Source organism: Gallinula chloropus (genome assembly GCF_964237585.1).
Source record: "Gallinula chloropus genome assembly, chromosome: 3".
In the NCBI taxonomy this organism is placed as follows: Eukaryota; Metazoa; Chordata; class Aves; order Gruiformes; family Rallidae; genus Gallinula; species Gallinula chloropus.
The window spans coordinates 50,421,118-50,434,879 of record NC_140087.1 but is presented as its reverse complement, the minus strand read 5'-3'; the positions used below and the strand labels follow the sequence as shown (position 1 = coordinate 50,434,879).

At 41.2% G+C, this 13,762-nt stretch overlaps 1 protein-coding gene across 1 annotated transcript; it reads right to left on the bottom strand.

Moving 5' to 3' along the window:
- Positions 1-546: 546 nt before the first annotated feature.
- YIPF4 (Yip1 domain family member 4) lies at positions 547-13,436 on the bottom strand. Its single transcript, XM_084261679.1, has 6 exons — positions 13,327-13,436; positions 10,653-10,806; positions 7,745-7,916; positions 5,799-5,876; positions 3,875-3,988; positions 547-1,690 (listed from the first exon to the last, which is right to left on the bottom strand). Exons 1-6 carry the CDS (start codon positions 13,409-13,411, stop codon positions 1,553-1,555), a joined length of 741 nt encoding a protein of 246 aa, XP_084117805.1. The 5' UTR covers positions 13,412-13,436; the 3' UTR covers positions 547-1,552.
- Between the last annotated feature and the right edge of the window lie 326 nt (positions 13,437-13,762).

Genomic DNA, 13,762 nt, shown 5'->3' with positions numbered 1-13,762 from the left:
TTAAATATGTATTTTGCATCATTAGTGAGTGCTAAAAATAAGTTACCCAAGCAGCAAGTTACAAAGTCTAAAAAGCTGAAAAACTACGACTCTGATAAGGAAGTATGTCCATCAGGTATGAAAGACAGCCCTTGCTATTACCTTGTCAGCACTGATGAAATTTTAATTGCTGCATTAAAATCAAAACAAAACAAAAATCCCAAACAAACCATGGGCAATGGGGTTTTTTCCTCCAATAGAAAAAAAAAAATTAAAGAAAATGAAGATGTATTTGGCAATACAAAATACTGAAGACTGCAAATGCCTAAGTACCGTGCAATGTGAATTTCAGTGGACGTCCCTTGTGAAGAAACATTACCATAAGGACCATTACATAAGCAATCAACACAGTACACAGGAAATATTTAACATGTCATCACGTTATTACATAATCCTTGGATAGTCAAAATTAGCAAGACTGTAATTGTTACTAAGGCTGTAATTCTGCCTTATTTAATGGAGGGAGATTCTGGCCTTACAAATCTTTTCTATTACACTTTACAAGGGATTAATAGTACTGGGGGGGGATGGGAAGGATGCCTCTTATGCCTCTTAAATACCATGCTATTAAAAGCAAGACAGAGCAAGATGTTGTAAAACATAGTTAGGGAAGCATTATTTTTTATTTTGTCATCATAAAATAACATTGTTTAAGGATCACACAAATTTGATAGATCATCTTTTCTTCTCCAACATTAAGCCAGCACTACAGTTGAGAAAGGTGTTAGCCCATTTCTCTGTAAATTTATACTTTTCAGTAAAATAATTTGAATCTCTAAATATGCATTTTAATTATGTCACGCAGTAAATATCTTGCTCCTTTGGTCAGAGATAGTAAATGAAGACTTAAAATAATTCTATCTTCAATTTTTAAAAACCCAATATACAATCCTTAACCAAGGAGTACTTACGCTACACACAAGCCATAGATACAAAATACACAGTATATACATGTTTGGAAAACAAATTGGAATTTATAAAAACTCAAGAGCCAAATCAAAGTAATTGAGGCACTAAATTAAAAGTAGTATCTTCATGTCTTGATTATACAGACTATGCTGTGAACAATCAGGACTGTTTCATAAATATATATTATCTACAGAATTTGCTGTGCCAAAAAAGCCAGCTGTGTTTAAGCCCAAAAGAAAAATTGCACTTTGAGATTGTTACAGTTAACTTCTCATTTTTCTCCTCAAATGTAGTAATCTGGTCCTAGTGCTTTTGGCACAGGTACTGAGTTGTGGTTTTGCTATGCCTTCTTGTAAAACACAAGGTTCTTTTATTTTGTTCATTAAAATCTGAAGAGTCTTAAACAAACCTAGAACTTTGATACAAATCTATATAGCTACAATTGCTTCATTAAATAATATACACAAATATGCTCTTCAATCTTAAAACATCTTGACAACTGGATACAAAACAGTCACTTGGATTATCTCCAGCTTCCTTAATCTTACGTGTTACCAGTCTGCAAATGAATAAAATATGGTTTCTGGCCACATCTTGCACTAGATCACACCCCAGTGTACAAGGACAGAAAATAAATGTATAATAAAAAGATTGGATAAATTAGAAGGGGTTTCTTGGTCTTGAATTCTTCTCCAACTAGTAAGGATGCAGCACTGTATGCAGCCCAAAAGACTCCAAACAACTGAAAAGGAAGATAAATAGTCTTAGCTGTCATGACAAGAAAACCTCTCCAAATAGCAAGATAAAAATCAGTTCTTCTCTCAATATCAAGAATGCCCCAAAATAGGAGTTTTGAGGGGAAAGAAGCCCGCGCACGCACAATGAATACACTCTGCGTCTTCAGTTACGGTTAGAGACGTCGTTAACAAATAGGCACGCTATTTTTGGCTGAGACATTCTGACTACAGTGAGCAGCTACGGATCTACAGTATGCTCTCTCTAATGTAAGACACACTGACACCATAAAGCAAGCTGTAAGGTTACATACACTGGTAATGTGAAACTTCACTTTCTACCCGGCTGTCCCCAACCACTGCAAGAGTTACTGTATGTCCCAGCTTTGGCTCTGAAGCCAGGACACTATGCTCGGCTCTTCCTCCTACACTATTTAAACAGAGGGTTAAATTGCCATGTTTTTATTTCAGGGTTCATCTGACCCATAAGCTTTTGTTTAATTATGGTGCCCTCACCTCAAGGTATCTAAACCTCACATCCCCTGTTCCTTTCAAGTGCAGTACGAGCCTGCCAAAATACAATCTCTACCAAAGACTGTATTGCTTACTAAGTTAAGAAAGAACCAGTTTTAAAGACTGGTAGAAAGTAACATTACCTCTAACCATAACTGCTATGTTATATACAAAGTTAGCATACATACTGGGTTTTTTAAAAAACCCAACAAATTAAAAGCGCATTGTGGTCAGCAAACTTGACTCAACCCCCTAACAAAGTTATAGCAAAAAGTAATTAGACATCATTATCCTCCAGCAGCATGACCAAGTGACACACACAACCACTGTAACCTGCGAAACACAAGACCCAAGAGGGCAGACATAACAGGATCCCAGCAAAGAACTTGTTCCACACTCCTGTCAGAGCAGCTCAGGTCCCTCAAAGGATTATGTGGCCTGTTCAGCTGCCATCATAAACCAAACAAAACACCAAAGCCCCACAGATGGACAATCAAATCATGACTGAATTCTCCAAGATATATTAGGATGATTGCAACAATTAAAAAAATCAAGGTGCCTTGCTTGAGTAGTTTAATTGCTGATTACAACTGAGAAGAACTGACTGGAATCTCACTACTTCACTGTAAGCTCCCCAACTTCAGGACCAGGAAATACTTCCCCAAGCACAGAGCTCTCATGCCCTAAGCAGCAGGATTGGCCACAATTGCCTGCATTTTTACTATAACGATGCAAAGGTAGGAACCCTGTCCTGAAAATAATCTAAGGCAGTTAGTAGTAATCAAGTAGCAGAGGTTTCATTAACATGTATCCAAGTTATGTATCAGTTATCTGGCAAGTCAGCGATTTGCTTTCTGACTGTATCACTTGGCAGTAACCACAGGTTCTCCCCACAGTTTTGTTATTTAGTACTTCAACTGTACTGTCTACCAGCAGCAAGCTGAATCAAACCAACTGAACAAGAACTCAAAAGGCATACAGCTTAGCTAGATTCTTCTCAGTCAACCTTTCTAAAAGTTCAGCAGTAACTTCAAAGACTACCTAAAAGGGTTTTCAGAACTGGAATGGAAGCGTTTGAGAGCGTTGTGTAGTTCTGGGGTCTACCAGGGAACACTGCCAACCATAGGTGGCATCAGGCAAGGTACTCTTGCTTTGTACCTTACATTCCCCATCTGCAAAATCAGAACAATACTTACCTTCACTGCAAAGGGTAGTGAGAGCTCTCTACTGCTACAACTATTGGAAGGTCTCAGAACAATGACTAATGTCATATTCATGCTGCAGTAACTAAAAATAAACTGGATGACGGGGGAAGGGATAGAACAGCTTATTTTCAGATTCTTCATTCTGAAGTTTGATCATGCACCCTCCTCTCCAAATGATAATCCTATTTATTTTAATGCAACTATTACAGCACAGCAAAATACTTAAGCAGGAGCTAACCTGTTAACAACAGGTGGTGTTATAGCAACAGCAATGTCAGTCTCCAAGTAGTCAAACATTTAAAACAGAATTTGCTTAGCAGTCATGTTTACTGTGCAAAGGATGACAGAGCTCATGTCTTAAGTTATGTGTATTTTGGCACATCATTATGTTGTCCTGAACTTAATACTTGAAGTGTTAGTAAAATGACTTAAAAATAACCGTACACAGTTCTTTATAGATGATACTGAACTTACTTTTATTAGGGTAGAAACAACTTCAAATGATCCGACCACCAAAAGTACAGGTGCTATGACAATGAGGGGAAGTAAGGAATATCCTATCACACCAAGAACTTGGCCATAAGCAACCTGAAATTTTCAAGCATATAAGAAGAACCTTTATAATAGTCAATCTTTCTGTCACCAAACACAGTTTGATCTTGTTACTACAGTATCAATAGAAATAATAATGTGTTAGGTACTCGTGAAATTTCATAAAGGAAGCTTGCTAGCATGAAAATTGGTTTTGTGTGCTACCCCTCAAACTTTGTCATTAATTGCCCAGTTCTGTAAGATATATGTTGGGTTTGACATTTGTGGGGGTATTTTGGTGATTTTTTTTTTTTTAAAAACCCCAGCACTGTAAACGACAATTTTACCACTTCCAAAGGAAGTATTTACACAGGTTTAAATACAAAATCCCACCAACCCATCATATTTTCACGTTAAATGGTTCTCAACTGCCACTCTCCACAAGTGTACAAGTGATACATGGAAGCACAGAACTACAACAGACCTGCCAGTCACCTGCTGTAGTCCCGGCTGTCACAAGCAGCAAGAGACAGTTTTCTGCATTAACTTATTCATACCCATTGTACATAAATAATTTCATAAAGTACAGTCAAGATTTTAGCATCAGTGGAAGAGCTAGAACAAGGCACAGAAATCTTCTCATTTCCAGTTTAAATTTATTAAGGCTATCTTATTTCAAATTACTTCCACAACTGTTTTTAGCTCCGTGGGGATTAAAATGTCTAATTTTCCCTACTATGGATTGAAGTATTCCTGGATCCAGCCAGGCTTCTTGGATTTAACAGGAACAACAATGGCAAGAAGTGACCATCTTGCAAGGATGTTAATCTTCTGGCTGTTGATCCTTCACAGTGAACTGTACAGACCTGTATTTTCTCCCCAGTTTATACATTCTGAGCCACAGAACAGGCAGATAGGAGGAACATGGATAATGCTAGCATGAAAAAACCTGATGCAATCAGATTTATAAAAGCTTGTGTCAATACTGTTTTGAAAGGAAAAAAAAAGGCTCTAGCAGTTAAAAAGGAAAATCTAAAAAAAAAAATTTAAACAATGTAGGAAGTCTGCAACGCTAGATCATCATTAATGCAAGATGCACAGTGAAGAATAAAAATCAAGTATGACTGAACATTTAGTTCTTCATGACACGGTTTAATGCATTTTATGCTGCAGAGCCATTTTGAGAAGTTTCTACCCTCCTGAATGTTCTGCTGTAGCTGCCTCTGGGCCTCCCTGTAAGTCCTTTTCTGCTGTTTACACCGGAATCACTTAGTGACTCCATTTGTAAACAGCTCAAACAGCTTTTCCAGCCTTGCTGCTACAAGCAGCTGGAGGGAGGCATGTAGGCCAGAATTTCAATTGGCTTTGCAGTTGAAGAACATACACTGACTTTCATCCTTTAATGGCTTTGAACTGCATCAGGTCAAGGATGAAAACAAACACTGATAGGTTCTTGGACAATGTGTCCTTGGACACAAGGACATTATAGAACTGCTTAAAAAAATAATTAAAGGGCAGTGCAAGAGCAGCACAAAGGAGGTGCAAGGATCCCATTTAGCTCATTTCATGACTGAAAAATTGAAAGCATTTGTCTTCAGTTCTGGATCACATGCACGTGTAGTTTTTGTTTATCACAAAACTAATTGTTTATCACATCCAGCACGCCATCATCACCAGATTAGCTGACCATCTCTCTATTTTAGATTTTCTTTTAGAGGCCAAGAACCTGAAATATAGCCATTACCAACTGCATCTATTCTTGGGTGGCTACAAGGTCCAAAGCCAACCACAAGAAAACCCATAGAAAGCATAGCCAAGACACTTTCTATTACCTCCCTCTATGTCCTTTTTGCATACAGGTACTTACTTCTCCTCCAAGAACCCTGGCCAGTAAAAAAATCGTCAAGGATCCAAATATCCAAATAGTTATAATCCAAGAAACAACCTTAAGAGATAAAGAACAATTAATTTATATTAATGACTTTCATTGTGAGAAAGGAAAAGTCATTTCTATTAATCACTTTTGTTGTGGTTAAGGATTTTATTACACAAAACTGCATGCTGAATAGTACCACAATGCAATCTGAGAACACAGCATCACGTTAATGGCAAGTTCAGTGAACATGGAACACACGTGGAACGTGTTCTGAAAGTGTCTCAACGGTGTATCAGAGTAGGAAAGGTTTAGTCAAAACTGAAGCTAAGGCCACCCTAGCTAAGTGTCTTCATATCTGGCATACCACAAAAGGTGGGTGCAGAGAATTTTTAAAAAGTCAGCCCAAGCATTACAAGGAGCTGGAATTCTACTTCTTTGACCCATAAAGGCACCACTTAATTCTTTATTCAAACCAGGAATGCTCACAAGATGACACAGGACTTCAACTCTTAGTAGAACCTGATGACTGTTACAGTTTAAGGAATAGCCCCAGACTCCTGGGACAAAGTCTGTAACTGGCTTTTCACGCTTCTCTCGTTGGTGTCCTCTTACACTGAAGAGGACATCAGATTCATGGAAGAATCAAATAGGGGATGGTTTTTCTTCAAATTTAAAAACTAGAAAAAAAAAAAAAATCACAGAACTACTTCAAAAAAATAAATATAATGGTTTTATGCTATTTGTGAAAATAGCCCATGGCCTTCTTTTACTTCTCCTTTCTTCCACTGTCTAGAAGAGAAACAGATTATTGAAGTCTGGGAGCAGGAATGCTCATCTCTCCAGCCTGCAGTGCATCACTCAGTTCGTCTGGTCTAGCTGCTGTCAGTCATGCCAGCTTCCCCTCCTCACACATACACAACACCCTTATACCTGTACGGGGAATCCACTGTTCCTGAGAAACATTAGACTGACGGTGTACAGCAGGTACACAAACTGCAGAAGGAAGTTATCCCTCATGCTTTGCCCAGGAGACAGCTAAGCAGTCCGCTTGAAACAAGATACTGAGAGCGAACTCTTAGCTGGTATCAGGACACCACATGGAAGCCAGAGGTTGCAAAGGGAACGATTTTATCTGACCGCTCACAGAAGTCCTTGCCTAAGCACATTCTGTTACACCACATACTACGTTGTATTTAAAATGCATACAAGCACACACAAAGATTTCCAAAGCAGGATCACCTAGGCTCACATTCAAATTGTGACTATAAATGACATCACTTCTCTAATTCAACCTGAATGCAAAGGAAAAAAACCCAACGGTGCTTATGGAAGCCAATTAAGTCTGCACAATGCTTTTGAATAGTTATTCACCCTGGAGTTCAGAAGGAATTATGGAAAAAGTCTATTGACCAGAGGAAAGTTATTTGATTGCAACTGAGCAGAGAGGGGACAAAATAGCAAAAGGCACTAATGAAGATTAAATACACCAGATAACAGCAGTGACATAGTATGAATTAAACAAGCAGCTTTATTTGTCAGGAAATTAAAATTCATTGTGTTGAAACAAATGTTCTTCGGTAATGTTTTTTCAGTAATAAAAAGCAAATTAACAAGAGGTCACAATTATGCTGGGAAGATTCACTAATATCACTATAAACCCTTTAGTATCAATCTGTTTCCTCTAGAAACCACATCTTTCCTTGGGTTTACCATATGAAACCAAACCTGACACTTCATCATGATTAACTTATTTGTGGGCTAGTTAGCACGTTTTTTACCACTGTCTTTCTATGTATTAACTTGAGAAATGGCATTTGAAATGCCCTGTGTTAGCATGTGAAGAAAAGACCTTTACCTATGTAAGAATGCAAACTGCTCAGCAATGGTGTCCCCAGATTTAGTTTCAATTTCTTTTTACGTAGAAGGTTTATACCTACCTTAAACTGTCCATATAATGAAATCATTGAGAAGAAGAGGACAACTGCCAGAGGACCCCAGAAGTCTGGATTGTCTCTCACTACCTGCCTGTTAAACCCAAGAGATGGCATAGGCATCAACACGCATCGAATTTTGTAGTAAATATCCTTCAGGTCAATGTCGAGTTCCTCCCTGGAATTGTAAAGCAAGGGAGTGTTACTACACACCACAGTAATCAAACAGAGAATTAAAAAATAAGTTCAGGGGCAAATGGTAGCTTTATAGAGCAAGTTTCCTGTCCCATGAGGCCGCCTGAAGCCATGACTAGCAAAGGAACAGTTTGTCCATAAGAAAGTGACACTGTACCTTCATCAGGTGCCACACCATTAGATGTATTTATTTACATGACCCAGAATAGCAAACATACACAGTGTACCCTAATGGTCCACGTTAACACAGTAGGTCTGTTTTCTGACATGCAGGAACACGTGACACATTCACACAACTGTAACTACTTAAAGTCAGCAACATACACAGAAGTAGGATGTCTATTCCTACGCTGAGCAGGTTGCCGTGAGCACACTTAAGGAAAAATTGTCGTTCAAATTCTACAAGCAAAAATATATTCACTCATCCCAAACCAATCAAAATTCACCAGGTAAAAGCAATTTTGTAAAACAAAATGGTGTTTCCCTTGCTTCAACAAGCACAGCTTTCCACAGACCAATTTTTGCCAATTGTTTAATGACTGGGTTTGTTCCAATATGGGTAAAAATAAATAAAAGCCAATTAAACTAGCAGTAAGTTCTACCAACAGATCTTGCAATTCTCAAATTGCCTTCTCCACTCCCTGCTACAAGCTATCTGTAAGCAGCTACAAACTGACCAGAAGCCATGTCTGCATAGGAGGTTCTTAACTGCTACATCTTGCCCTGGTTGTCTGAGCATGAAGGGAAGGAAGCAGACTCTTCAGGTAATGGGCAATTCTACCTCTACGTTTACACGTGGAGCCTTGAGACAGAACTGTAAGCTACTGTTTTCCTTAGGCAGTCATGATTGAGGAGCTCTGAAACGTTTCAAGAGGCTTCCAAAAGACAGTATTTAAGAGCACAGAGGAGAAAGAGGTAGAATCATATCCTAAGTCTGCTTATGAAAATTGTTTTACAGGGCTTTACTTATGTATGGCTTTTTCCTCAGAGAAGCTGAAGGAAGAAATAAACATAAAGACATGATTCACCACAATTCCTCTTTAAAATAAAAATTATTCAATACTCCTCAATTTGTCTCTCAAGGCAATCCCAGGATTGCTATTACCGCAGCTATTTCAGAACTGGTATTACTAACCTGTGACTAACGAAAGCTGTTAACACATGTTTGAAACTAAGGAGCAGACTAGAAGCATCAGTTTCCCTGCATTTATCTAAACAGGATGTAGCATTCTTCTATTTTCGCCTGAAGACTGTGTAGCACAAGGATTTCCTGTCTGGAAATAATTCCTTGTCATTGCCTAGGCCTTCTGGCAGTTTCTCACATGAATAAAGTGTCTTTCACATGCAGCTGACAGCTACCTCACCTAAGAAGTGATAGCAGCTGTAACAGGAAACAAGTGTCTGAAGTAAGGCTGCCCAATGAGAGGGAACAAGATCACACTATTGAACAAAATGCTTGCACAGTAGCACATTGGTGAACTCCCTTTAGCTCGCTGCTGGTCTTTAAATCCATAGTAGGATTTGGGTTACAAGGCTTCATTATGGCACATGTTCTGTGAATAATCAGAATGGACTTTCATAGGGCAGCTTTTATGCAGATTAAGGTCATTTCTGTTAGGATGAGTCTACTCATCCTGTCTGCCATAAATTGAACATTTCCCTGGCACGTTCCCCTCACCTCTAGCAATCAACAGCTGACACCAACAAGCTGTCTTTGAATCACACACTTGGTTTTTGTTGTGTAAGAAGTTACACAAAAGAGGGAACTCCTATGTTGTCACCTCAGCACCATTCTGTTTTCTTAACCCAAAGTTAGGGGTTTACAGAACAAACTTATTCACTCAAGGAATTTGGCACACTTGAAATTAAAGTACTTTTCAAGTAGCAGTTCCACGATTAAGCTCTCCAGGCATGTGTTCTCTCCCAGCGCACCCACTGAGTTCTCCAGAGTACTCCTCTGCTCACTCCCTACTTTTTTCTTTAAAGCATCGTTATCTTTAATTCACACAGGAGAATAGCAACAGTGAGAGTGAAGTTGCTTAGGTGCAGAACAAGGACTAAAATCCAGGCTGCCTGACTCACAGCATAGTAACCTTAAAGATACAGGCTTCCTGCAGCCAACCACATTTCTGCAAATGGAACAAGGGATACAGAGGTTTTCAGGTTTCTTTCAATGCTAACACCTTTTAAATCTAGCTTTGTAACATAAGATACCATATAAGATTATGTAGTTGGTGCTACCTTGCTTCTAGCATCCCTACTGTAATTCACTATGCATTTACTTCAGAGTAATTGACAGGATTGATTTAGATTTACTTAACACAAATCTTTCCACAGGATTGTCTTAGCCTCTCATTCCTTGACAGCATTAAGGAACTTGCAACATCAGCACAAAAGACAGAAAAAATGCAGTCTAATTTTTGTAACCATTACAAGAGCAAAAGCCTTATGCTTATAAAGACCGATACAACTGGATTTTACTTCTTCCTTCCTCCCCCACAGCCAATAAGAAGTCTCCCTTTTACACTAAAAATAAAACCCTTAATGACAAACATAATGTTTTTATTCCCACATCAGAAAACTCTCTTTGGTCAAGCAATTTATCAAACAGATTTCTAGTCACAGCAAAAGTCTGTGGGACAATTTAGGAGGCTACAAGTTGTTTGATTTTCCTACACGGCTAATAAAGATAGATACCCAAAAAATAATTATGACATACAGGAGTGGCTTGTTATCTTCTGGGTCATCATCTTCCACTTCCAGAAGCCAGCCATACCCTCTCTGTCTTAGGAATGTAGTGGCAGTAGATTCTTTGATGAATTCTCCTCCAAGATTTAGCTTAACATCTGGAGTTGCTATGGAGCCGCTAAGATCTTAGACAAAAAGAGAGAGAAAGATACTCCTTTTTATGTCTTGCCAAAAGCCATTTGATTTCCAAAGTACTGGAAGATAAACAACAGGCATACAAAGCTACAGGTGCAGGTCATCACCATGAACTATTCAAAGTTACTGAATAAAACTATGCTTTAACAGATACATAATCTAAAAGGGTACTTCTGCTTTTAATGCAATAGTAACAATGGTGGTTTATGTTTCAAGCTACTGACTTTTAGCTTCCAGATGGAAGCTAAAATTGTGTTGATAACAGTGTTATAGCATGAAAGGCCATATTTGTAGATTACATTTGTGACACCTTCTATCAAAATGCAATGTTGGCTTATAGAAACAAAATTCATAGTGACAGAATCTCACATAGTCTTCACTCACAGCATCTGAAGTGTTCAGTGACTGCTCAGTATCACAATTAATTTCACAGAACTCGCCTTCCCACATTAGCTTGCTAGGCCATTCAAGCTTAAATTTTCTCCATAAATGCTTCTCAACTGTTTCATAATCATGACAGTTAGTGATCCATTGCTTTGACTCTTGGAACACCATCTGCACAGGATCCTTCTTAAGATCCCTGTAACTTAAAGAAGGAATTTCTCTTTGCACACATACACTGTTCTCCCCAAACAGAGGCAAAGCTGCCTTCTGCTGTTTACAGAGGCAGGAAAAAGAGAAAAAGGTATTCTTAATACCTCCTTGGCATGGAGGTACAGAAAGCCTCCAAGTTCTCTATTAATAGTCACTGGGACCCTTTTGTCATTGAAAACATTTGTTTATGCCACAATACACCCTGCTTTGCAAGGAGAGGTTCTTGCTACCCTTTGTGTGCAGACAGGGCTGTCACAACAAACAAATACAACAACAGTCCAACCAGCCCTTTATTTCTCCTTTCATGGTGACAGCTGACAACGCAGCCTGAGGCAGGGAAACTTCTACACAAGAATCTGTCAGGAACTGATGGTTCTGATGCTCACTACTGAGTCAGGGTGCTCTCCTGCTCCTGGCTCAGGCAGAACACCGCAGAAGCCAAACTGAGGTACGTGACACTCGTTATTGTAACCAGGCACTGTGGAAAAACAGCTCTCAAGACAGACTTTGCTCTCAATTTTGAAAAAGCAGCACAAGAGGCAAAAACTCCAACCTCCAAACAGACTATTCTTTATACTGCATCTGTCCACTTAATAGGGAACACCTCTCCTGTGCTCCTTCCCACAAACAGTTCCTACCTCTCACGGAAATAAGATGTGAAAATAAAAAACAGCTCATACTTTATTTTTCACATGGCCCAAGATTTGACTAACAAATAGAAATTACAATGAAATGTGCAGTATTTTAATTTAGAGATATGAAGCTGCTTAATTTTGCTTATGTTTTTGTTTCTTAGGGTAGTTCCATGCAGCACTGCAGACAAAACATGACACCTTGCTCATGTTTATAAGAAATACAGATATGAGTCCATTCAACACATCCTGCTGGAAGAGCAGCTGAATTGGACTGGGTTTGGCATTGCTCAACACATACTTTAATCCAGAAAGTTTCCATTCACCAATATACATGGATCTTTTTTCAGGCTAAGCTGAAGAAAAACAGAACAAACGAACAAGAACAACAGAACACCTATGCTGAGACTATTTGTTGACTGGCATTCCTTGTCAGAAGGACTGGGAAGTTCACTAAAGAACAGGTGTTCTACAGCAGTTTTTTCACGTCAATAATTCTTTTGCAGGGTGGGGCACATGAGTCAGGATTGACACGATTCCCTACCCCCTCCACAATTCCAACAGTGGCTGAATACACACATCAAGTGCTGCTTGTTTAAACAGGTAGAGCCCAAAAGGTCATTCTTCATCAACACAGGTTAGCATGATGTTGCCTCTTGCAGTCTGAAGGCAGATCTTCACAGCATGCCGGTACATCACAGCAACTTGTGCAGCAGTTCGGCAGTAGGCCACCCTAAACTACACACAGGGCTTCTCCCCACCCCGCCCCCATCACTGCGCTGACATGAGACGTGACACAGAGACCTTGACACGGCGCTACAGCGAATGTGAACACGCAACACAACCTTCAACAGGCACCGGACCGCGCTTCCAGTAACCCGGGGAAGGGGCCTATGACAGCTCTAGTCACAGGCTGTGACTAGATCGGCTCAGAGGCCGCCAAGCGCAACCTCGGCCACGGCTCCCGGAGAACCCGAGCAGCGGACCACGGCGGACGGCTCTGCCACGCTGCAGCTCCCGCCGCAAGGGTAACGCGGCAGCTACGGCCGCCTCCCGGCACCCTGCCACAGCGGAGCCCCGGAGCGGCGCCCCGAGGGCAGAGGCCGCCTCAGCCACCCCCGCTCCGCCTCCAGCCACGCCGCCAACCTCGGGGGCGGGGGGGAGGAGGAGGGCGAGGAAGGCGCCTTTCGCCTCAGCGGCACGGCGCCGCCCGCTCTCCCGGGGCCTGGCTGAGCCCTTCTCTCGGGACAGCGAGAGCGGCCCCAACCGCAGCCCCGCGCTCACCTTCGGCGTCTGCCGAGGAGACGAAGGTGAAGTCCCCGTTGCCGGGCACATAGAGCGGCGGCTGCTGAGGGCCCGGGGGCTGCATCTCCCCGCCCTCCGCGGGGGCTGCAGGGCCGGTGGGGGCAGCGAGAGGCGAGCGGGCACCAGGGCCTGGAACCTCCCCGGATCCCTCCTGCGGCTGCGGCCGGCACCCAACGCCCACAGCGCAGCCGCCTCACAGGGCAACAACAAGCGACACCGCCGCCCCGATTGGCTGCTTGCAAGGCGTGGCGGGATTGGCCGCGAGACCAAGGCTGGCTGGCTTCCTGGCTCCGTCTCGGGGAGTGAGGTCACTTCGACTCCGGTATAAAGCTCCTTTCTGATTGGCCGCGGCCTGACCCGGCCGCTGGGAGGGGTGAGGGCGATGGGTGGCGGTGAGGCGCTGTCACGTTGTAGT